The sequence below is a fragment of the Phasianus colchicus genome, chromosome 5 (genome assembly GCF_987193195.1).
Source record: "Phasianus colchicus chromosome 5, bPhaCol1.hap1.1, whole genome shotgun sequence".
Classification (NCBI taxonomy): Eukaryota; Metazoa; Chordata; class Aves; order Galliformes; family Phasianidae; genus Phasianus; species Phasianus colchicus.
Window position 1 is genome coordinate 17,040,405 of NC_143440.1, and position 24,960 is coordinate 17,065,364.

Consider the following 24,960-nt stretch of genomic DNA (forward strand, 5'->3'; position numbering starts at 1 on the left):
CATGGGAATGGAAAGGCGAGAAGGGAACTCACTCTTGTTCCCTCATGCCACAGGAGACGATCCCTTTGCTCTCATGCATGCAGCAAAGAGGAGACCATTGCAGCTGTGCTGCTGTGCCCTGTCCTATAAAGAGGGGGGAGAAAAGGCTGTGAGCCACAATTCTCTAAGAAAGATAGAACTTTGGAGGATGTGATTAGCAGCCTGTGGTATTGTGTGAGAGAAAGCGGGTGGGGATTGAGTGCCTGGTAGAGTCAAGTTGTGCTCTAACAAGAGGGATGGTTTCTTGCTCCTTGGGGAGGAGACCTGTGGGATCCTTGCCAAAGTATGATGTGGGTTTGGAGCTTCTGTGGGTTCAAGGGGAGGCTGGACAAGCCCTTGGAAAAGAGTTCTTTAGAGGGTTGCTAAACAGACAAGTTGTGCCAGGCTCAGGAAATCCCCTGAGCCAAAAATAATCGGGTGCCGGGTGAGTGGCAGGGGAAGCAGCGTGTGGGTATTGGTAGGGAAGGGTGGGTCATCAGCTGCACCGAAGCGTGGATGCTGAGCCGTTGTTCTTACTCCAGATTAAGCTCGATATATGAATATTCTCCTTTGCACAGCCAGGGCATTGTCATTGCTCACTCCTCTGTGTTTCCTCTCCTTCCAGGGGGACTTGAGCCATCCCCAGAGCCGAGGACCCTATTTCTCTGCAGGGCCAGTTAGCCATCCAAAGGGTGAGTGAATCTGGGGGTGTGCAGCTCCCACTGTCTCCCGGTCCATTCCTTTCTCTCATTTCCTGCTGCTGGCCAGCAGGCTCCAGCCCTTCTCACCCGCTCCCTGTCCCACCGCCTCCCTGTCTGGGCCATTCTGTTGCAATATCTCTAGCAAGGTGAGGTGTGTGCTTCATGTACCACGTTGTTCCTGGAGGCCAAAGCATACTGATACTCTTCTAATACTATCTTGCTCAAAACCTGGCCTTTTTAAAAGGTTCTTTTCCAGGATTTTTTTTTTTTTTTTAATTGAAAAGTAATAGCAAAACAATTTCTGCAACTTCCCAGTTCCAGCTACCTCGATTCCTTGTCCATTTGCTCTGAAAGTTCATGTGTTATGCTTTAAAGCAAGCAGAAAGCTGGACAACCAGACACATTCTGCTGCAAGTTTTTCTAGAGGATTACAGCTTAGAAGTGTTTCCTGAAACTGGCTTCTTAGTTTTTCCCTGTCAGCAGTTGTCTGGGAGGAATAGGGAAGGGTGGGGTGAGAGAGGAGGGGGAACGCAGTTGAGTGTGTGGTACAGTCTGTTGTCGCATGGAAGTGATGGGGCCAGTGAACAGTCCTTATGTAAACCTGCACCAAACCTGTGCCAAAACACAGAGTGAGCCCCTCCGGGGCAGCAAGCAGAATGCTGTCTACAATGTCCCCAAGCACATTGAGCTCTGCCCTTGGATTTTCAGTGCTACTGTGTCACAGCCATTCCTGTGGCAGCCGCTCTCTTCCTCTCGTTGTTCCACTGGGTCTGTGCTTTGGAGCATCTCTGCGCTCTCCATGCGCTTCTGACACAGTTGTGATTTCATTAGGATAATTGGAGAGCAGTTTGGGCTTTCCCACTTGATTTACTCTGCCTCTCCAAACATCTCTGCACATGGAAGCTCAGCTCGGCAGGGGAGCTGTCAGCTCTGACAGCCAAACACAAAGACCCGGCGGGGAACCAACGGCTTTCCCATCCAAAACCTACACACGGAGTTTTTTGTCTCCTGTTAAGACTCTGGATTGGAAGTCACTTGTTTGAATTTAGTTCCTGGCTTTGCCACTGATGATGAGATTGGGCCTGTCCCTTTGCATGGCTGTGCCGGTCTGTAGGATAAGGAGGATGGCGTTTCTGCACATCGACACTGACCGCTGCTCTAGCAGTGACTGGCTTGGTGGTTAGGGGTAAATACCTACATCTGTCCCTTGCATCACTGCAGCAGCAATTCCCTGCACAGGCAGCAATAAGCCAGGCTGCTGCTTCAGGAGATGGGGACACTGGTGGGTGCTGGGAGAGGCTGCGCCCCAGCACTGCCACTTTCTCTTCACCAGCAAGTAGCAGGTTGCACTGAAGCTTCCACAGGTCACCAAGTGGACCAGGCCGCTGTCGAATAACAGCATGGAGGTGTTTGAGAATCTTGGAGATGAGACACTGAGGGACATGGTCAGTGGACATGGTGGGAATGGGCTAAGGGTTGGATCTGGTGACCTTACTGGTCTTCTGCAGCCTTAACGATTCTGTGATCCTTTGTAATCCCACCCCGTTATCAGGCAGTAATGATGGAAAGTGAGATCTCACCACAAATTGCAAGCACATTACATCACCTGACAGCATGCTGGAGACATGGACGTGAGCAGCCCAAGTGCACTTGGTTTCATCTGCTGTTGAAAATTCCCTTTGCCAGCATATGCAGGTGTAAGCAGAAATTAAGGAAATCTGTTCTCATGCTCAGACCAAGATCAGAAATGCTGACTATCAGCTGGTGGCAAGTGCTACTTTCTGCATTGAGCATTCCTTGGGGGTAGGCTGCAGTGCTGTATTACAGATTGGTGATGTTTATAAGCTCCTGAGATAAGGGGCCTGCTAATCTTTCTGTTGAATGTTATCATTTTGATGGCCCACGATAGCTAGGACATGATTTCTTCATAGAGAATTGATTCAGAGAGAAAGCGCTTGGACAGCTGGTGTGTTATTGATGTTTATGCAGGTTGTTACTGTTTCTGGTAGCTTAATATAGCTGTTAGGCAGAGTTGTGATTCCCCAATGTTTTTCTTACAAAGTAAGTTGGCAACAAAGTACTTCACTGAACTTGCAATTCAAGAGGGTCAGGGAGGACTGCACAGTCAGAGCAGCGTACCACCAACAGCAGGTGATGTGCTGCTGCTGCTGCTTTTATTAAGTAAAGCCATCAGGCAGGGTGCAGTGTGAGCAGCTGAAGTGCAAACCAGGGAACTGAAAACTGGCAGCAGTTTTGGTGTGGAAGGCATCATCTCGTTTCCTTTGTCTTCCTGTCTGTTCTGGCTTGTGTGACGGTGTACCTGGGCACTGCCTGCTGCCATCTGCCCCTCTCCTGGCAAAGCACCAGTGGCTGAAGGCACAGCATTGCCTGTGGGATGTTGTGGATGTTGTCAGTGTGATGGCGAGGGAGGAGGAACAGGGACTTCAGAGGTTCTTTGTGGTCCTGGTTAGAGGGGTTGTACTGCCAGATGTGTTCTGACATGAAACACTGCTGGGCACCATGTGGGGATGTATCTGTGCCTGCTCAAGCCCTTGTGCAAAGCTATTTCGTGCATGCTGATGAACTTCTAATGGAGGACAGTTGTTGCTTCTCTAAAGCAGGGTCACCGCTTGCAACTGTTGTGACATCTTTGGCATCCCTCTCTCTTTTCATCTGGGGGCCGCATTGTCTGAGCTTGTGAGTATGAAGCCAGCAAGCTGACAGCTAAACACACTGTCTTAGATTTGCAGCCCACTTCTTTGTTAATTTAAAAAGCAGCAAGTAAATGAAAACAAAACACTGTGGATAGGCTGTGATTCATACCAGAGCATCAGCTTGCCAGCCTCATTTTCCTCCTGTCTTCCAGACTGGGCAGGTCACTGAGAACGTCAGTGTTTTGACCCTTGAAAGGAAACATGAGGTGTCATTTTAAACTGCTGGAGAAGTTCATTCAGCCCCTTCAGAGGCTTTGTTTTGCAATACTGGCGACAGTGTTGCGTATGAGCAAATGAAGGAATCCAGGTAGTCACAAGAGTGAGCCAGCAAGGTTTGCCTTGTCAAAGTGGAGTTTTGGTCTAATCATTCCTCAGTTCTTGTGGACAGGGCTTTTGGAAGAAAGGATGTGCAGTGTGAGTGCTATTCAAAGATATTTGCAGAGGTGGAACTGATAACTTATGTCATTAAATGGACTCCCTGTTGACAAGTAGAGTGTAATAGTTCAGCAATAAACAGTATTTCTAAAATCTCTACCATGGTTGGCTCCTGTAGCAGTGCTGTGCAAAAGTCTGTCTCTTGGCTTGTTTACTTGGATGGTGTCCATCTAAGGTAAACAACAAAGCAATGGGTTGAAAGGAAGGAAGCAGAGAAAGCTCCTCCAGTGAGATCCTATTTGAAGGATGTGAGAGCCTCCTTCCCAATGAATGCATTGGAAATCCACTTCATATCCCTTTTGCTTGACACCTAACATGATGAGATGTCAGGAGTGGGCCAAGCCTCTTGAGTCCCTCATCTCTGCTCGTGCCAGATGATTTTCTAGAGATTTCTCTGCGCTGTCCCAGCTTTGCACTGAATTCAGCTGTGATCATCAGAGTCAGGTCCCCAGAACTACCTTTCCTTCTGCTGATACAGCTCCCTGCTTAAGAAGAGGGGCTGTGCAGGACATCAGGTCATTCTCTGCAGAAAAGCAGAGACTTAGCTGGGGCCTTGAGGAGCATCCATAGCCTCCAGGCTTTAGATCTGAAAGTGCTGATCAGTCTCTTCACTGGGAAAGCTTGCACCAAGCACCTCAGTCATTGCTCCTGCAGTCAAGGTCTGGGTGCTGCCCAGCACACACAGCACAGGATTTACAGGGCTGTGCCATCTGCCTGCAGCACAGTCTCCATCCCCTCCATACACGCAGAGATGGGATGTGAGTGCCTGCTGGGAGCCGGGCTGGGGCGAGGCGCTTGCTCTCCCTGCTTCCCCAGTGAGGCTGGCAGATGGTTCTTGTTTCCTGAAGCTGTGTGGCTCCTGCTGCCTGGGAAATCCACAGCGTCAGGGGAGGACTCATGGGCTACTGGGCTGGGAGCAGCTGCACTGCCAGGCGGAAGCACTCAGCTTTCCTAGACAGTTTTGAATGGGAGCCAGGAGCCCTCTCTCTACAAGAGAAAATCCACGAGGTCAGGAAATACAGCAGCAGCTCCAGCTCAATGCTAGGGCTGTTGGCTTGGCACTCGGACCCCAGCCCTCCTCTTCCCAGATGGTGCTTCTGAACAGCTCCCGGTCATGGCATCCTGCTGAGCTTTTTGTTGGACTGCCTGGCTCAGCTTCCTGGAGATCTGGCTGCTGGGAACAATGCTGGGCGCTGCAGAGGTGATGCATTTGGGTAGGAGGAGAAAACACAAGGGAGCAACCTGGTTAGTCCTGCAGACTGCTGCTCTTGCTTAGCGTAGGACTGGGAGGCTGTGCTTTTGTGTTTTCCTCTGTTATTTTTTGGTCAGTTCTGTTTGGGCTCTACTTCAGCTGCTGAGAAATGCAAACTTGTTTTTCCTCCTCTGCAAATTCTCACATCAGAAAAAGCTTTCACAGCAGTCGCCAGGCTGCATGCCTTCATCCGGTGCATCCAACACTAGTGTGGGATGATGGAGAATGTCTGCTACCATCTCTCATCGCTGCCAGCATCCTCTGGGTGTGGTGGGAGTCAGTGAATGCTAAAGCTGCAGAGTTCTTGTATGTAAACTTGTATGTAAACTTTGTTTTGTAGGAGGGGCATTTTTTGTTGCATGCACACACTTCAGCTTGCTCAGTGCTGCCTTGACCTTTAACTCAATAGAAAATTTCCCTGCAGATAAGTTGAAACCAGGCACTTTCAGAAGGACAGAACTTCCCACTGCAGTTAAAGATCATGGCAGTTACATCTGCAGTTTCAGTTGTCCCATCCACTTGCACAACATATAAAAAAGAAGGCTGTGACTGTTGGGTGGTGAGATGACTTTCAGGCTTGCTGTTCAGCAAAACTACCTGGGAGCTGCTCCCACAAAAAAAGGGATTGGAGAACTCTTAAGCTGGAAACCTCCCTTGGCTTTTAGAGCCTGACCCTCTGCCACATGGTGCTGTATGGCTCCTGACAAGTCTCTTCCCTGGCGTCAAGAACACAGATTCATCAGACTTCTCTGGGAAGGCATGGACCTGTGGTATCTCTTCATTTGCACCTTATTTTCTCCCAAGCTTCTCTAGCAGAGAAGGGAATCAGTGTGGGACCAGAGGTCTGGTATGCTCTGCTCTCTCTTTTGCAGCCATTTCCTTGCTTTTCTCCAAGATCTCCAGTGCAGGAAAGGACATGATCTTTGCCTTCCTGCCACTGAGATAGCAGCTGAGAAGAGGGCTTTGGCAGGCAGTGGCTGTGTCTGACTGCCCCAGCCCCAGTGGGTGATTGAACTGTCTGAGTGGTTTAAGGTTGCAGTCAGATGGGGATTGAAGTCAGAAAGTTCTGCCCTACTTTAGATTAGATCTTTGCTACATTAGCAAATTCAGTAGCTGCAGACATGGGCTAGATGCAGAGTGCCCATTGCAGGAACACCACGTACCAACTACCTGAACAAAGCTCATCTTCCAGGAGATGCAGCAGCTCCTGCCAGCATTATCACACTGCTAGGCATCATCTGATGTGAAATACTGTGCTCCCAGAGCTCCCAGCTGAGCAAGTGGCCTCTTTCTGAGTGCTTAGTGCTGCTCAAAAGGCCGTGCCCCTTCCTGGTTATTTGCTTTACCAGCAATATGACTAGAGATGGCCAGGAACCACCCTTCAGCCTTAATGTTTTTAGATGCGCTTTCTTCACATTTCCCTGCTGGGTTTTGAGCTGCTAGGATCCTGCTCTTCACAGCCTTTCCCAGAGCAGTTAAAACTCTGTTTCTCTTTCCATTTGAACTTGCAAGATACATCTCTTTGTAATGGTTGGTAAGTTCAGGGGGATTTCTGTTCAAGCCTTCAGGGTTTTGTAATAGTCCTCTGGTAAGCTTCATGTTGAAGTTCCTCTTTCTCAGTAGAAGAGGAGCTGAAATTCAAAGGTTTATTTCTCATTTACACAACCTTTTCTTTGGTCTCCTTACCTACAAGATATCTCTGTCTTACCTCCCATGCATCGTGTCACATGCAGGATGCATCCAGACTGTCAGCCTGAAGGACTGCAGAGTGTCAGAGTTACACGTTGGGCGCAGTTTTGTATTCAGTTTCGTATTGATTTCTTTCACTGCTTTGAAGTAACCTTTGCTGCTGGTGGAGGGTATTAGGTGAAATAGCTCTGGATGCTGCAGTTCTTTGCTGTAATTTTAGAGCAAGCTTCATAGTTTAGGTGAGGTCATCTCACATTTGAGACCCCAGAGAATGGGATCATAGAAAGCAGTGCATTCTGGAGGCACAGTGCAGGGCAACAGAGTGAAATAAATATCATTTTATCTGCTTTCCAGGGTAGTCAGTGTACTGGAGGAGGAACATACAAAAAGTCCTTAACCCTTGGGTCATCCCACCATCTCTTTCTCTGACCACATTTTGCAAGAGGGTACGTCTGTGAGCTTGGGCTGGGATGCCAGAGCAGTACTGGAGCAGAATACCTCACAGGAAGAATTTAATAGCTAGAGCAAATTCGTGTTTCAAGTACATGGATGCAATCTTTTTGCCTTTCCCAGCCACTGGTTTGTGCTCCTCACTCTCCTAACGTGGTGGCTGTATTTGTCCCTGCAGGTGGTGCTCCTGGAGGCCCTGAGCTGGGGTCAGCTGGAAGATGACCGAGTACAAGCTGGTAGTAGTGGGAGCTGGAGGCGTTGGGAAGAGCGCTTTGACAATACAGCTCATTCAGAACCATTTTGTTGATGAGTACGACCCCACAATAGAGGTAAGCAGCTCTATTTGTTTTGCTATTTCTTTTTTGCACTTTGCTGCAAACCTGAAGCGTGCTTGGCTTGGACTCAGGACTGAACCTGGTCAGGGATCTTCCTTTGCTTCATAAAGCTGCTCCAAGTTGCTGCGTGTGAATTTGGAGGTCACGGTGTCCGACTTGTGTCTCCTGAGGAAGGACAGTATTGTCTGCTGGAGATAGATAGCACAGCATGCATAGAAGCAGGCACAGCCTCAAGGGGCTGATGGGCAGCACAGAGCTCCTCCTTTCTGAAGAGGCGGTTGCATAGAGAGCTGGTAAAGACTTGAGACTGCACAGCCATTTTGCTCCTGTGCTTCCATTTCTCCTTTAGTGCAAAGTAAGGATGCTGACCTCCTGTGCATGATGTTTTGAGATTTACTGATGAAATAGGTTTTATCAGAGCTCTGATGACCTCTGTATGTCCTGCATGATGAGATAGGTCAGGAGCCCAAACAGAGGTAAGGACTGCTGAATTTCTTTTAAGAGGCACTCCCTTGTTTCTGCAGAGCAGGGAGCTCATGGATTTTCTTCAGGCCACCTAACGCTTGGTTATGGATTAGCTCTGCAGGAGGAAGACAAAATGCTGTGGTTCTTCCCTAGGGCTTGCAGACCTCATGAAATAGCTCTGGGAAAGGAAAACAGGGAGTGCTTTTTTGTGGTTTGCCTTGAGTTCCAGGTCTCTGTCCTCCTCTAGAGCATGGCAAGTTCATCCTCCAGCAGGAAACAGAGAAGAGAGATTGTGCTGGCAAGGTCAGTTTTGCACATCCTCCATTGCAAGGAGTGAGAAATGGATCTCTTGAGACAGCATGGATCTGCTATGTCCTGTGCCTACCTGGAGAATCAGCCAAATGCCTCTGTAACACAATGGGAAGCACAGCAATAACAGCAGAGTAGCATGGCCCTAGCTTGCAGCAAGTGAGCACTTGTTCAAATGCTGTTGTCATTGACACAGAAATAAAGGAAAAAACTACTTACCATCAGAAAGCCTCAGATATATAGGGATCTCCAGCAAGATCCCCTTGCCTCCACTGCTGACCCTTAAAAGAAATCTGGGAAGGGGTGAATCCTGGCTGCCCCCCTTCCAATCACTCAGGTACATTGCATACACCTGAGCTCCCCTGGGTTGGCCCTGCCTGCCCACCAGGTGCTCCATCACTGGTTCAAACTGTGACTTAGCATTTCCTTACTGTGACTTAGCATTTCCTTTACAGCCTGTGCTTCTATTGGCTGCGCAGAAGGGGCTCAGTGCTCAGAATCCAATTTTCTACATTACAAACATAAGCAACAAAGATTTTTTTCTCTTTACCTTTTTAAAACATAGTCAATTATCAAAGTGATTTCACTGTTCCATCGCTGCTGGAGTGATGCTAATTACCCACTGCGTGACTTACTCCTCGTTCTGGGAGAGATCTGCATGGTGCTGTGCTCGCATTTTGGCTCCTGGCCGCTCCTGCCCTGCTCTGTATGAGGAGTAGATTCCCCTGGGAATGCAACTCGCAGCTCTGTCACGCCTCTCAGACAATAACCTCCCTGCCTGCAGTCCTGGAGGAGTCTCTACCAGATGTGTATAAATACAGCTGTGGTTAGTGCAGTTGTTATTATTATCATAATGCCTCAAAGGTCCCTGCTGGGGTCAGAAATCTATTCTGGTAAGTGTTGTATGTGCAGTCCCCACCCTGAAGAGCTCACCACTTAAATAAACAAGAGAGGCAAGGCTCGGTAGAAGGGCTGAAGTGGTCTTATTATCCTACAGATGGGAAGGAGAAAAGCACTTAAAGGCACATGCTATTACGTCATTTGGCAAGGTCACCTAGAGAGCCCATAGTGGAGCCTGGAATTTATTTTAAGGCTCCTGAGTCTCAGTGTTGCACCTTGCTTAAGGAGCCAGCTGCCTTCTTCCCCTCTCCTCTCCTCTCCTGTGTTCTTCACCTGTAATCATGTCAGTCCACTGCGTTCCATTTTGATGTCCCTCCTGCCTCCTCCTGCTGCAGATTTGCAGACCTGAACCCCCCCCCCCCCTCCACCACCAAGAGGTGACTGGGACGTGACCGGCTCTGCCTTCCTGTGCGGCTTCTGCTCAGTGAGAGCTACACACCCATCTCCTGGGGTGGGACAGCTGTTTGGGTGACTCTGCTGCTTTCTTAGAGAGATGTGCCAAGTGGCTGTGGGCAGAAGAGCTGCTGGTGGAGGGGCACCTCCCTGGGAGCCATCAGTGCTCAGTTTTGGGGAGCAGTGGGAGAGGTGGGAAGGTCCCTCTGCTACCTCACACCTGGGGTGGGCAGGCACAGCTCTGACCCAGTGATGTGCTGGGATTCAGCCTCTTCTGTGTGCCTCCAGCTGTACGTACCCTGCAGGGAATTTAGTCCATGTAAACATGCCACGGGAATGTAAACCTTGCGTAGAGTTTCACAGCGTGCCCTGCCCACTCATGCCGTGCTGGGGACATCTGGCTCTTTCATGTTTCTCACACTGCTGTGGGGGGACTGCAGCTCCAAGCTGGTGCCCAACCGTGCCTTCCCCTCTCACTTGTTATCAGCCAGAGGACCTGATCCTATCTCCTCTCCTCTCCTCTCCTCTCCTCTCCTCTCCTCTCCTCTCCTCTCCTCTCCTCTCCTCTCCTCTCCTCTCCTCTCCTCTCCTCTCCTCTCCTCTCCTCTCCTCTCCTCTCCTCTCCTCTCCTCTCCTCTCTTCCTCTCTCCCCTCCCTTCCCTCCCCCACTGCTCCATCAGTGCAAGCATCCAACTGTGCACACAGGGCCCTAAAGAGGAGTAGTATGCACAGAAGAAGAGGAGGGTGACAGGAGAAGTAGAGGGCAGGGCTGGGCAGCAGGGGAAGGAGGTGTTGCAAATGGGATGTGGAAGGAGGGCATGCAGACCCAGATGAAGTGAGGTGGATGCAGGGAAGACTGGGGGGGTACTGGGGATATGCCTGCATGGCCTCCTGCTGCCATGGTGTAGCGCTGATGTTCTGGCTGTCCATTGCTCCCATGGGCAGCCCCAGTATCCTGTCTCAATGCCTGCAATCCCTGGCTCACATTTTAACACTGTGCCCATTCAAATCAATCTGCTGGAAAATGATCTGCCGGATCTCCAGTCCAGCAAGGGGAGTGGGGTGCCAGCATCCTCAGGACAGTGTGGGGTCACTTCTCTACGTCTGCTGTCTGGCTGTGAGACCTCTGTAAGTGGGGACTTGGCGATTACACGTGAACATGTGCACTGGGACACTCGTCCTCTGGATGTGAGCCGGGGCTTAGGGAGGGGAGGGAGTAGTGGCGGATGTGTGTAGCAGACAGACACGCACGGTCTGCCCTCTGCAGCGCTGCCCTGCACTGGGGAGGTGGCTGCAAGTGGTGGTGGAGGGAACACTTCATTACAGACAGGTTAATGAGAACTGTGTGGCGTGCTGCCCGATCCCAGAGCTGCTAGGGCTTCCTGTGTAGATAGAAGTGCGGTGGCAAAGGATGGGGTAATTGCCTGCTGAGAAGGTCAGAGCGGAGCAGATCTCATCTTGGCTGATTTCAGGGTGCTCTTTGCAAGGAGGAGAAAGGCTTTAATGAGTCCCAGAGGCTGGTGTTTGTGTGGCAGTGAACAAAGGGCAGAATCCATGCTCTCTTCCTGCACCGCTGCCAGTCTGTTAGTGACCTTTGCCGTGTCTGTTGTCATCTTCGGGGCCATTTGTTAGGGGCAAAGCTCATCTGATAACATTGTCACTGCTCTGTCACATCACACCTGTGCATTTTTCACAGCTTCGTTTTCAGCTTCATCCTCTGGCTGGGAGTTGGAGTCACCATGTTGTACCCGATGTATGGCTGCTGGGAGCTGTGTTTGGGAGACCTCTGGGGAAGAGCCTGGGAAAGCATTCTCGGGTGCTTTCTGGGTCTCCTCGCATGTGTGATAAGTTGTAATCATCTCACCGCAGAGAAAAGCACAGCTTCAAAGACCTGCCATGGTGCTCCTCACCCTTCCCAGAGCCCCTCTGGGCACAGACTGGCTGTGGGAAACACCCTCTTGCAGCCTGCTTTGTTTTTTTTGTGTTCAAATGACAACAAGAGGTTCACCATCACGCCCAGTTTGCCCCCTCTCCGGTTGCAACTGCCCTCAGTGCCCACCCCATGTCAGGGATGCTGCAATTCCAGTTAGTGTTAAGCATCTGCTGGCCCCAGAGATCACACTGGTGGCTGCCAGCAGCCTCCCTTTGTGTGTGCCCTCTTCCAGCTCCTCAGAATGGGATGCAGTGCCTAGAGCTGTAAGACCAGGTGCCTTCCCAGCCTTCCCAGCACCCAGCAGCACTGCTTGCATGTAGCAAGACTCCATAAGGCCTCCTGGCTGACCTTCTCTCTGTCCCTTGGCAGGATTCCTACAGAAAGCAAGTCGTCATCGATGGAGAGACCTGTTTGCTGGACATCCTGGATACAGCAGGACAAGAGGAGTACAGTGCCATGCGAGACCAGTACATGAGAACGGGGGAAGGATTCCTGTGCGTCTTTGCCATTAACAACACCAAGTCCTTTGAGGACATCCACCAGTACAGGTGAGCATCTCTGCAGCTTCCACCCTGCCTTCCCTCTTCGATCAGTGCTGCCCACACAGACAATTAGTGTGAGCAGCTGCCCCCCAGGGAAGAGGCCCGGCAGACGGCTGATGTCAGTGACTCCGATAAAACCCATCCAGAGGGATTGCTCGTGGCCCCTGGGGACTCGGTAATGTAATGTTTAAGTGTTTATGGTGACTAAAGGGAGAGATGATCCTTTACGACCCCCTCCCTTCCCTCTCTAATTAATGGAATTGCTTTGCTACTGAAATTGATCTCAGCAACTTCTGCTCTGCAAAAGATGCATGGGATGGCTCGCAGGCATCAACCTGCCTGCTTTGAGGAGCTGTATGAAAACGTGCCTCTGGGCTACTGCTTCCTCTGCCTTCTGAAGGACTGCGTGCCCCATCAGTAAAGCTTGCCAACAACTCCACCAGCATGTGGTATCCCATTTCACCCCACCAATCACCCCAAGCCCTGCCCAGATTGCAGCAGCCCCCGCTATTCCAGTCCTGCCTTGACAGATGCCTAGAGCCAGCCCGAGGGGCTGAGAGCAGTGTAGGAAATGACTCACGGCAGCTTCCGCCCGTGCCTGCTTCCCTGCCACCTGAGCCAGCCCTGCCCGGTGCCTGGAGCTGAATGGCAGAGGTGGGGAACAGGGATCTCATCCGGAGGTTGACAGGCAGCAGTGGTGCTGCAAGCACGGCTCCCAAGGCATCCTGCATCTCCCAGCACAGACACAGCCCTGCCTTACTCAGAGCTGACAGGCGTGTTCGGCACGGTAACTGCGTGCGTTGGGCTAATTTGGCTTGTTCAAGCTGAACTGTAGGACAAAGGATGGGATTTTCCTGAAGCACCTAAGGGATTTTGTAGCATTCATCCCACTGCCTTGTGCTGGGGCTGGTGCCTGTGAATCACTCAGAAGATGGCTCGATTTCAAGCCCCGGTTTTAATCATGATGTAAATCACCAGCTTTAATCTCATTCCACATGTGCTCTTTGCATTTGCACTTTTAGAGTGATTTTCCCCAGAGAAACACTCACTCTCACTGGTTCGGGGCCATTAGGAGGTATCTCTTTTCAGCTAAGTGTAGCACTGTGCACTAAATTTAGTGCTGGGGTCTGCCGGTCAGGATGTTACATCGAACATCTAAGTGGCTTTATGGCATATCCAACATATATTCAGACCTCATTTCTAGGTTCTACTGTATTAAAAAAAGATGATTGTGGGGTTTTTGTTGTTTTTTTTTGACTCTGTGATGCATGTCCAGGTGCTTTGGGATGAAAATTTGAATTCAAGTAAAACATAGAAAGCATCACCTTAAAAAAAAAAAAACAAAAAAAGTGCTTAGATTGGTTAAATAAAACCACATTAATTGTTCTGGTTACATAAGCAAAAAAAGCTGTTCTGCGTCCCAAGTTAAGTGATGTATTAAACAAAGGAAGTTATTATCTGTCATGGGGGAACACAGTGCATTGTTTGTGGTCGTAATGGCCTTAAGATTATAGAAGCAGTAGATCTCATCCTCACCCACCTCCTTCCAAATCAGAGTTGGAATGGAGAACTGTTACTACTTCTTTGGTTCCCAGTTGGTTTCTCAACTTTGAGTGAACTGAACCAAGCTGAAATGAAGCAGATATTGTCTGTGCATCTGCAGGAAAGGCTGCAGCTGCCAAACGCTGCTCTGTCAGCTCAGCAGACTCTGCTTGCAGGTGTTTTCCTGGTGACTTTCACCCACTCGGGGCTCAGTTGGTCTAAAACATTTGTAGTACACAGGTAGCTGATGGAGTGTTATGCTCTGGTTGACTTGGGCCATACTAGGAGGCTGTCTTCGTGCAGACTGCCATAACTGCAAGCTGAATTTAGCAAACAGCTGCATTTAAAAGGCAGAAGTGTGTTTAGTTTTCTTTTCCAAAGGTGCCCTAGCTATTGGGAGCTCACTTGCTTACGTGCCGTGCTTGCACACATGCTTCTGGAAGCCCTGCACTGGGTGTGTTGTAGCACAGCAGCTCCCGGTGAAGAAGTGACCTTCCCTCTGCGCTGGTGCCCTTCCTCCCTTCACTTTGGCATCTCCTCTTCTGGCAGGGAGCAGATCAAGAGGGTGAAAGACTCAGATGATGTTCCCATGGTGCTGGTGGGAAATAAATGTGACCTGCCAGCACGGACAGTGGAGACCCGGCAAGCGCAGGACCTGGCCCGGAGTTATGGGATCCCCTACATAGAAACGTCGGCCAAAACCAGACAGGTAGGGGGAGAGACATTAGGGCTTTAGGGCCTGGGAGTGGGGAATGTTGCCCAGACCCAGGACGGGGGGAGCTTGATGAGCCACGGCCTCCCTGATGGACAGAGGCGGGACTGCCATGCTGACTGTGTGCTGGGCTGCCAGGCGAGCAGTGCTCCAGCTGCTCATTACCCAGCGTGCGGTAAGTCTCTCTGACAGCTTCGGCACGGCAGCAAGCTGGGAAGGGAGCATGAATTAGAGCACGCCAGCACAGGCACTGATTTACCACCGTCAGGATGCTGGGAATGAAGCTGCCAGAAAGCCCAGCTCCAAGCTGACTGCAGCCTTGCCTTGTGTGCAAGCTGTGATCGATGTCCCGAGTTCAGTTATGGCACTGGGAGATAAATCCAGGTGGCACGATCCCCAGCCCGGCCCCAGGCTGCTGTCGGTCCGTGCTGCCTGAAGGCAGTGCTGGGGCTCCTCACCGGTGGGCAGAGCCATCGCTTCTCCCCGCTGCCCTGCCCTGCTTGGAGCAAAGCACTGTGTGTTTCTTGCAGGGCGTTGAAGATGCCTTCTATACCTTAGTGCGGGAGATCCGTCAGCATAAACTGCGCAAGCTGAACCCACCAGATGAGAGTGGCCCTGGCTGCATGAACTGTAAATGCGTGATATCGTGACTATGGTGAGTTTTGGGAGCAGGAGATGGGGTGTACAGAAAGCAAGGTGGGGTAGATCATCTGCAAACATGTATCAGAAACAACTTCAGTGATGGCTATTTCTTAATTAAAATGTTGACTGAAATAGCATCTTCTGTCAAAACAGAAGGTAAGTCAGGTTTTCCCACTTTCCTGAGGAAATGTGTGGGAGGAAGGGATTTTTTTTATTTTTTCCCCTCATTCAGCGGAACAAAATCCTGCAGAGCACTGAAAGAAATGCATGTTTTGTCATGCCGTCCCCAGGGAAGCTCCTTCCCGTGCTGGAGAGGAGTGGTGCTGGTGCTCCAGGTGTGCAGCTCACCACGTGTTCCAGCCTGGCCTTAAGAGCAGCTCAGAGGAAGAGCTGTGAGCACATTGCCTCCTACTGCACTGCATCAACTGTGCTGTCCTACAGCTCTAGAGCAGATACATGTGACTATGAAAGCCCTCTGTTCAACAGAAGAGTTTTCCTGTTAGATACATCCCCCAGGATATTTGAAACTGATGCAATGTTGAGAATTAGACATCAGGGAGCTGTTTTGCTTTTGTAAATTGTGCGGGTTGGAGCCAAAAAGTGTTTTGCAGATTGCCTGCGTTCACTTGCCTATTATTCTTTTCCTTCCTTTTTTTTAAAATTTTTTTATTTTTAATGATGTATGTATTCAAGTCATGGCAATCCTGTTGGATAGCAGGGAGGGAGAGCTGCTATTGATTAGACTGGGTTAGGTGGCCCTGGGCCAGGATGCCCATGTGGTTGGCTTCCACATTAAGGGGACGTCTGTCTGCACTTCTTTGGAAAGGAGGAGATGGGCAGCCAGGGCTGAGTGCACCAGGGCCACGTATAAGGAGCACCTGAAGGCTGTGTCCTAGAGACAGGGACTGTGAGAAAAGCCTGCATGGCCATTGTCCATGGAGTGATGCCATTTGGGGAGTATCCCAAATGTGGGATTAGTGTCCCTTCACACAACTGCTGGAGTCCTAAAGCGACAGCCTGTGTTCCACAGCCTGCGAGCATCCCACTGAGCAAGGAGGTGGGCAGCTGTTTTTCCTTCACTGCTTTTGGAGGCAAAAGGCCACGAGTGTAGCAGAGTTCTTTTCAAAACAAGCGGCACTGGCAGTGTTTGCTTCCTATGGGCTGAGCACTCCGCCCCTATGCTCCCCCAGGCCGGCCAGCTGGGGGCTGCGGGGCTGTGCTGTGCCTAGCTTGCTTATCGCTGCAGAGGGAGGCTTCCAGATGTTCAGGACATCCAGATGTTCTGTGGCGTTTCCTCCGGATGGGGATGTGAGCGTGGAGCTCGTTTCCTGCTCTGGCTCACAGCTGACAGCGTGTGGGGACGCACGGGCTGGGCTGAGTCCCCATGCAAGGACTGCCAGGAGCTGGTCCCCATCACCACGAGGGTGGCCAGCACCAGCATCCTCATCTAAAGAGAGGCTGGCTATGGGAAGGAGGGGCTTGTTCTCTGCTAATAGAGTGAGTTGCCCGTGTCTTTTTCTGCTGCCTGGCTGTGGGTGATTCCTAGAGGGGTAGAGGAGAAGATGTAAATACACACAGAGACGCACTGGCATCTTTAAATGCTTCTGTGAATTGCACAGCTTGTAGCAGATCCCCCCATGTAGGCAGGAGAGAAGGGTTGAGACCGGAAGGTTTGCATTTTGCTGCTGGGGCTCCTGCCGTAGAGCAATGTATAGCCCTTTTCTTAGGGCACTGCAGCCCCAAGAGGTGACTCCAGCAAACAGGCAATGCCAGAAAGTAGAAAACAGATAGCAAACGCAGGGTTGTCCCAAAGCATGAGGGTTGGCAGTGGCTACAACTGGTTCTGAGAGCAAGTGGGTGCTAACAGGTCTTCTCCCTCTTGTTTCAGCTGACTGGACCCTGACTTGGAGAGATGTCCGTGTGCAGAGCACAAGGAAAGAGGTGATGCGAAGGAAGAAACAAATGGATTCAGGGGAGGAGTGGAGGGGGAGGGAGAGAGGAGGAAGAGGACGGGAGGAGTGCCAGCCCCTCCAAGGACTATCTCGCACTTCACCCAGGCCGGCAGCAGACGACTTTCGGTTCTTTCCCCATCCCCTCCTCCTTTGGCCTCCTCCCACCCCGGCAACTGTACAAAGCTACAGATTGAATCACAGTAAATTATTATTTGATGGTCTCGACAAACCGTTTTGATGGCTTGTCCAGAGCTTGCTGCGAATGGTGGCTCTGGGAGGATCACAGGGAACAGGAGAGTGGGAGGGGAGATTCTTGGGTTTCATCTCTGGGTGAACCATCACTGTGCTGCAGACCATAAAGGCAACAGAGTTGGGCCGGTGATTTCAACATGGGTGCGAGGCAAATCTCTGTGAAGCAGCTGTGAGCCCACATGTTGTTTCCTGGAGCCGAGTACAGTTTCAAGAGGTCTTGAGGTGGTTAAAGGCCATCTGTTGGCCTCTGTGGGAAGAATCTTGTGCAGGTATCCCTACGTAGTGCCAATGAACAGTCAGAAAGGAAGCAGAGATGGGTGCTGTGCCCTGCAGATTGGCGGCCAATGGGCTGCAGGGTGCCAAAGGCAGCAGTTGTGATTGCACGAGGCCTCGCTTATTTTCACATCCAGGGATTTGTCCTTTAGGCAAAAAAGTTCTGCTGCACACTGTTGTTGTCACACACGCTTGCTTAATTAGCACCGAAACCCACTGCTGGCCCCCAAGTTTTGGTTGGGTAGCAGAGTGCAACCAGCCTGAGCCTGTCCTCAGCAGTGCCCTGGGCAATTTGCCTTTGCCCCAGACCGTGTGGGATTGTTACAAGCTCAGATGTGATGCCTTGAAGCATCAGGGAGGAGCCGAGAGCTGCATTTAGAACTGGTGCCAGATGGGTGCTTCCTGGATTTTTCTGCCCTGAGCAGCACTTCAAGCAGGGTAGGAGCAGAGGATGTCTTCTTGATCTACTCAGCTTTGTATGGTAGTGTAGGGTTTTGAAAAGGCAGCAGTAGTTGGCCAAGGCACTTTGCTTGGCTGCTCGCAGCCTTGCCCAGCAGCAGGAAGCTGTCTTTCTGGCACAAAGTGCTCATGTGTTCTGGAGGCAGAATTCACCCTTCTTCCCTGCAGCACCTGGCTGACACTAACACCTGCTTATTGTAAACACCTTGGGCTGCTCCTGGCTATCAGCAGGGTATAATCGGTCACCAAACCTGTCTGTCCCTTGGAGGCTGGTGCACGGGCCTCCCTGTGGGCATACCTGCCATCAGCCATTGTGAGCACATCTGTGCAATGGGCCAGTGCCATTTCTCCAGCACAGGCCATGTTGTTGTGCAGGCTGATGGGACTTGTGTCTGCGCTAACAGGCGCCAGGGAGAGCACCAAAGGAGGGAGGTGATCCCGGTGGTAGAGAACCATCCTGCATGGACTAGCCCAGACCTGAAGAGGTGTAAGTGGTCAAGGAGGCAGAGGCTGGGAGCGGCAGGGGCAGAGCATGAGTCACATCCCTCATGTAGTGAAATGGGTACAGGAACCCTTCTGCCCTGCAGTACACAGCCGTGGCCCACCGGCAGCATCCCTGTAAGCTGCCTCTCACCTCCCTGCCTGTGCTCTGCTGTGTTGTGCAGTGATAGAAACAAAAAACTAATGCTGCTTGGCATCAATCTTTGCTTTCGGCCTGGGCAAGAACTGACTTGCACTAAGAGCTTGCTTTCCAGACTGTCTGCTGCAAAGTGCCATGTCAGCAGGTTCTTGCACACAAGCCACAGTTGCAAGGGATGTGCTAGAGCAGTAGCAGCCAGAACACAAAATCCTTCAGCAGTTTGGCTGGGAGCAAGGAGCCACAGTATGAGCACCTCTCTTTCAGAGAGGTTTCTGCATCCTTTAGGGTCAAGTTTTCTTGCTCAAAAAGGCTCTGGGTCTGAGCAATACACTTGTTACCTGAGTTTGCTCAAGTGTCTTCTAGTTGCAAAACAAAATTCTATGCTGAAAATCGGAGATGATAGGTTGGGAGCAAAAGGAGGTGCTAAAAGCTTGACACAGCAGCCCTTCCCCTCGAATTATGCATTGAGAGATTGCTGTTTAATGCAGTAGCACGTCTTTGTTCCAGGACATTGGCTTTAAGCTGAAGAAGGCCAGTCTCAGGGCAATCATGGCAGCTTTACAGTGTGGCAGTGAGATTAAGGTAGGCAAAAACCAACTGCTTCTCTCAGTTGCTTTGGACTTGGTATTTTGACTGGCTGCCTTGGTGCTTGTGGTCTAAATGCAGGAGAGCATCTTGCTGGTCATGACAGGCAGAGCAGCTATAAAGGATGTTAGCATTCACAAGTTTGCATATTGAGTATGAGTTGAATACTGTCCATTCAGTAGCTGAATTTCTTGAGTCTGAAAGTGGTATCAGGGTTACACAGTTCCGTTACAGTGACTGCAAGGCTACAGAAGGAATTACTACGGTCGGAGTTGATTTAAGAATTTCCTTGTAGGCACTGTACATTCTGGAACGTAAGATGTGGTTTTGAGATATTCCAATAACTCAGTTTCCCTTATGGCAAGGAGTTTGTTGCCCCTCTCTGTTCTGATGCTGTGGCGTGAGCTTAGGCGAGTGGAACAGGCACAGTTCTTTGAAGAGCTGCTCATTGTATAGCCAGAAGGTGTCCTAAGTACTCAGAAAGTGCATTTTGCTATAGTTGGGCACACCTGCTCCCATTTGGCTGCCACGATCTCTTTAGCTGGCTATGGCAAGGCTGGACTACACCTGGTGCTGTGATGTTCACCTTGGGCAAGTACAAACACTGTGACCAAGAAGGTTTCAGGCAACATCACACCAATTACCTGCTGAGGTTGCATCTCCTATGCTGGAAGAGGGCCTTCTTTGAAGCTTTATCTCTGTTCTGCTCAGGTTCACCTCTCAGAATGGACAAATAAACTTTTCTCTCCTGCACCATTCAAGAATCTCACACCCTATTAGAGAGAGATGAGAGTTCAGAGAGATCACAGCTGAGTTAACTGATGTAATTGCTTACAAGCTCTTAAAAATGCTGATGGAGTGCTGGAATGAGTCTCATGCCTTTTTTGGTCTGTAGCTGCAACAGAAGCACTTTCCTAAACCAACAAGAGATGGTAACTTCAAAACAGAGGAGTTCCTGGTGTTTGCTGAAAGTTCTGACATTGTCTGGGTTGAGCTGAGTTTGCAGAAGCTGGCATGGGAACTGGACGGTGTTTAAGGCCCCTTCCAATCCAAGCCATCCTATAGCTCCATGTTTCTGTGATTATATGTCTATGAGTTCAGTGGGACAAGCACGACAGTGCTTGACTCCTGGGTAAATGTGTGAGCCAGAAGATGCTGGCAAGAGGTGGCAGCGCCACCCCTCTGCTGTGGCCAGGAAGTTACAATCCAATGGGGGACCACGGATGCCACTATGCAACTCCTAGGTCTGTTTTTCAGTGACCAAGTGAGCTGGTGCAGAGAAACAAAGCTCTGCCTACCACATGGCTTAAGGCCCAGCATGACCCTGGGGAAAGCCCTGTGCTTCTGAGAAAAGCCAGTGAGCCATCAAACTTCCTGTGCTGCTCTTAGCCTTCTCTTGTTGGTGTAGCTTTAGATTTGCAGTGGAGGAGCCAGCAATTGGTGTAATCACGGAGCTTGATACCAAAGGGCCACTTTCTCTGCTGCCCAGCTGCAACACCCCACAGCCTGCAGGAAGGACGTGGAGGGTGGGGTGTGGGAGAAGTGCTGCCCACACGCAGTTCCTGCAGGACGCTGTTAGTGATGAGAGGCACCAGTGAATGGCGTCAGCATGAATCAGCCCTGACTCAGCGGATGCTGTGTTGAGGCACACCCGTTCTGTTCAGGCATGGCCCTCTGAGGGCTTCAGGCAGGGAAATCAGCATCAGCCCTGGGTTCCCCAGTGCAACAGAGACAGTGCACAGCACTGCAGAAGGGCTGCGCTGGGCCGTGAGCACAGGGAGGTAGAGAGGAGCAGGTTCCTGTCCTGCTGCTGGGCCCCGCTCAGCCCCCTGGTTGCTGCCTCAGGAGGGAGGCACAGGGCCAGGATCAGCTGGGATGCAGCTCAGTCCCAGCCAGGATCGCTGCTTCAGCCAAACGTCTCCACCGTTTGCACACACGGAAGCTCACACTTCTGCACACGTCAAGGAAGCACCGGGCCCTGCCCCAGAACTGGAGCGATTTTCCATCTGCACAATCACCTATGAGTAGCCCAGTGCTTCTCCCTGCCTCTAGCATGGCTGATGCAGGGAAGCACAAGGGGGGAGCAGCTTTACACTAACCTTTCATCATTACCGCCATGTGAAACAGCACTGAACACTACGCATAGTCTGTTTGGATCACAACTAAAAGGAACGAGTGACTTTTCTTTTTCACCTAACTTCTTTACAAAACAAACAAAAAAAAAACCCCACAGACACAGATATATTTTTTAAAGTAATAATTATAATACATTAGAAAGAGTCACGGAGGAAGCGTTCCACACTGTAAACAAGAATAGCAATTAAAACAAAAGCCAACGGTAGCAGGGCTGTCAAAGTGCACGGCTGAGCCCCGGCCTCTAGCGCTGGGCCCTGCACGGCTGTGGTGTGAGGACAGGGAGCGAGGTCTGTCCCTGGCACTGGGCCCTGCAGCTCTGCTGCTGCCCACACTGCATCTGCACCATGCAGTGGGCCAGGGGACAGCACAGCCCGCAGCAGGGCAGCTCGGCAGGGCCAGGAGCTGGGAGCTCCTTCCTGAGTTTGCTCACAGTCACACTGGCTTTGCTATGGGATGGAGTGGGTGAGGACGGCACTGGGACACGCATTGGAGCGAGAGCAGCTGGAAGGGAGGCAGCACCCAGAGAGCTGTGCGCGCTGCTGGCTCTCAGCAGCCCCTGGGGTGCTTGTAGCTCCCATCCGAGCAGGGTATGGCTGCTATGGAAGGCAATTGCTGCCTGTCCTGATATACTGCCCAGGTATTGTAGCATACTTAACAGCTTTCACCACCGCACAATTACTGATGAACACACCAATTAAACCAATTGAAGCACTTCTGCCTTAACCTCCTAACCACCTCTTACCCACAGTGTTTTAAAACACAACTACTGAGCATCCATGTAGCACTTCTAAGTGCTTCACCAACAGCACTGCGTACCCCTGGCAGAGTAGCTGTGAGGTCAGCCCTGCACTGCAGAGATGGGCAGGAACAGGGTCTGGAGCAGAGCAGGGCTGCACAAGAAGCAGCAGGCTCCTTCCACAGCTCTACTGCTGATGTGCACATACACAACCTGGTAAATACTCAAAGGGACTCAGTGGATGTTTTCTCCTAGTCTCCAGGTAGGCTTTGCTGTGGTGCAGCAGCCTGAGAGATGAAAATGAGAGATGAAAACCAGGTTTCAAAAGTCTCCTTTAGATCTCAGAGAAGCTTTGGCCTATGTCTGCCATTGAAGGGACGGGCAGTGGTCCCACCCACTGTCCAAAAGGTGACATCCCCATCCCCTCTGCCACAAAGCACTGTCATATATCACACATCTGGCCTCGAGCTTATTTCCTGCTGCTCCCATTGCTCCTCCTTGCTGAAATCCCTTCACCAGGAGCTGCTGTGTGCCGGGCACACGGGTTTGGCCTGGTTCTTTCAGTGGGGTGAGCTGCCCTGCTCCCTATGCACCTCCAGTCAGGTGGTGACATCCTGGGGACACAGTGCTGCCTGAAAAAGAAATGCTGAAGGCAGGAATTGGCTTAGATTCCACGTGGTCCCAAGGAAGGTGGGAAAGGGACAGGCCCACAGGGCTCTCCACTGCACACAGATGCAGGGGCATCTGCCCTGTGGCAATGCTTTAGGGCATCAACTTCCAAACCTCTGTACCCAGGTTTCCTTTCTTGGTTGCTGATTTCTGGCTGGGTTAAACTAGGACAAAGAAAAGTCGGGGGCAGTGTGCTCCCCCTTCCAAACTTCTGTGGTGTCTCCACCCCGAAATTTTACTTGTTCTGGCAGGAGCAGGCTTCACTCTGGGCACCACAATGAGACATCACCACACACCTCCAGCAGCTCACGGGCAAAGGCAAGGTGCGGGACAGGGGTTTGCACTACTGCAACTAAATGGTGCCCTCGGGCTCACCAGGGCAGCAGCCAATTCTCCCCTTCAGTCAGTTTGAGGCAGCAAGCCTGCTTGCTGCCCTGGACTTGCAACACCCAGGCTCAGTTTTCACCACCATCCTCATCACCTGGAGAACGTGTCACAACCAGAGCTCACCACCACCAGCTGCTAACACCTCCTCTCTGGGAGTGCAGCCAGGGGCATGGAAAGGGACTACCAGGAGAAAGGGACTTGCATAGACTGCTGGGCAGTGGTGCTTGCCTGCTGGCACACCCCAGCCTCATCTGAAGGGCTGCTGCTTCCTGCAGGTCTGGAAAAAGAAATAAAGGCCTATTGCTACAGAGGAAGGAAAGCCTCCTGCTAAGTATTTTGGACTCCACTGCCTTATGTCCATCACTGCACCCACCCTGAGCTCTGGAGCTCCGTGCTGCCAGGGGACAGGCAGCGAAGTGCACACATTAACTAGCCCTGCTGTTCTTCCTGAACAAACCCAAACGCAAGCACTTCTGTCCATAGAAAGGAAACCATGGATGCAAACCAAAGCGGAGGTTGCTGGTGGCTCCGGGCTCTGCAGCCCTGGCTCTCGTACCAAAGCACAGCTCCGTGGGACACCGCAGGCAGGCACAGCCCTGCTGAGGGCATCGTGGGGCAGGTGCCATACTGGCTCCCAGCTCCAATCCTGCTCAGTCCCACATTCCACTAAAACGTCACTGACTTGGGCAGCCGTGCAGGGGGAGGAGAGTCTGGGCTGAAGCTGTTCTCTGACAGGGATTTGGAAACCTGTGGGGGAAGTTTTGGTTTGGGGCTCAGGGGTGGGCGCGGTGCTTTCAGTGCATTCAGCTGTTTCTGGGTGCCTTGCTGGACCGCCCCCATGTCCGATGTGGCAGAAGGCAGCAGGAAGGTGGCAGCCAGGGGATGGGCGGCCTCTGGCCAGGGCAGTGCCACTTGCCTTCTGTTTGCCAAGTCCTGCTCAGTCACATGTGCCACATGCAGGCGGGTGGTGGTTTTCACCACAGTGTGGAGGCTGTTCCCCCTGGCCTGTGCCGCGCTCTCTGACAGGATAGGTGTGCTGCTGCCCGATGGCCTGCCCGGGGCAAGCGAGCCTAGGGCAGCGAAGCCTCGCTCAAGTGCCATCTCTGTGCCCTGCTGCAGGCCACCAAGCTCACCCGCAGACGCTGACTTGGGAAGTGAGGCCTTTGAGTCCATTCCGTTCAGCAACATCACTCCACACTGTGTCTCGCCCACGTCCTCAGGGATGTCCCTCTGCAGTGCTGTGGCCTCCTCCCCATGCAGGGAGGATGCTTGTTGTTCCCCAGGTGGCCCACAAGCAGCAGGATCCGGTGTGTGGTCCATGCTGGAAGGCTGCTCAGGCGGCTGGGCCTCCCCAGCTGGTGTGTCCACAGGAGTGTTTGACACAGGGTGGAAGGAGCCCACAGAGCCGCATAGGGAGGGAGTGGGGCTGGGTGGCTCGTGGTGCAGCTCACGATGCTCCTTGTGCTCAACCCCATGTCCAGTGTGCAGGGCGGACTCCCCACTCCTCACAGCATCCTCCAGGCTGGTGGGGAAGGCCTGCACCTCGCTTGGCTTTGGAGATTGCCGCTGTGCCACATCATCCGTCGGCTGCCCCTCACTGTGCGGGGGATGTGGATGGCTGTCAGCTCCTTCATGGGCCTGGCTGCTTGGCACATCGGGAGTCCTGGTGGCCGCCCCTTGGTGGCTAGGGGGATGTGCGGTGCCCCTGTCTGAGGGGTGCTCACCCAGCAGCCCATTCTGGCCATTGGCTGCTGCACTAGCCTTCGTGGCCAGAGGATTGAGGGAAAGCTCCAGGCCCAGGGGTCTGCGAGGGAACTCGTCGGGTTTGGCTGCACCAGA

The 24,960-nt window shown here is 51.7% G+C and overlaps 2 protein-coding genes across 16 annotated transcripts in view; one reads left to right on the top strand and one right to left on the bottom strand.

The window, feature by feature from the left end:
- The window catches only part of HRAS (HRas proto-oncogene, GTPase), a 35,214-nt gene extending 18,001 nt beyond the window's left edge, over window positions 1-17,213 (top strand). Inside the window, exons 2-7 of one of the 2 annotated variants that reach the window (XM_031609016.2) lie at window positions 644-710; window positions 7,438-7,588; window positions 11,964-12,142; window positions 14,228-14,387; window positions 14,921-15,045; window positions 16,921-17,213. In XM_031609016.2, the coding sequence (XP_031464876.1) occupies window positions 7,478-7,588; window positions 11,964-12,142; window positions 14,228-14,387; window positions 14,921-15,040 (570 nt within the window). In that variant the 5' untranslated portion in view covers window positions 644-710; window positions 7,438-7,477 and the 3' untranslated portion in view covers window positions 15,041-15,045; window positions 16,921-17,213. The remainder of the gene's footprint in view (window positions 1-643; window positions 711-7,437; window positions 7,589-11,963; window positions 12,143-14,227; window positions 14,388-14,920; window positions 15,046-16,920) is intronic. The other variant, XM_090140674.1, reaches the window with a different exon arrangement.
- Window positions 17,214-21,435: 4,222 nt separating this feature from the next.
- The window catches only part of LOC116239022 (USP6 N-terminal-like protein), a 67,641-nt gene continuing 64,116 nt past the window's right edge, over window positions 21,436-24,960 (bottom strand). For all 14 annotated transcript variants that reach the window (XM_090140673.1, XM_031609013.2, XM_090140672.1 and 11 more), the window contains one exon: window positions 21,436-24,950. In XM_090140673.1, the coding sequence (XP_089996799.1) occupies window positions 23,788-24,950 (1,163 nt within the window). In that variant the 3' untranslated portion in view covers window positions 21,436-23,787. The remainder of the gene's footprint in view (window positions 24,951-24,960) is intronic.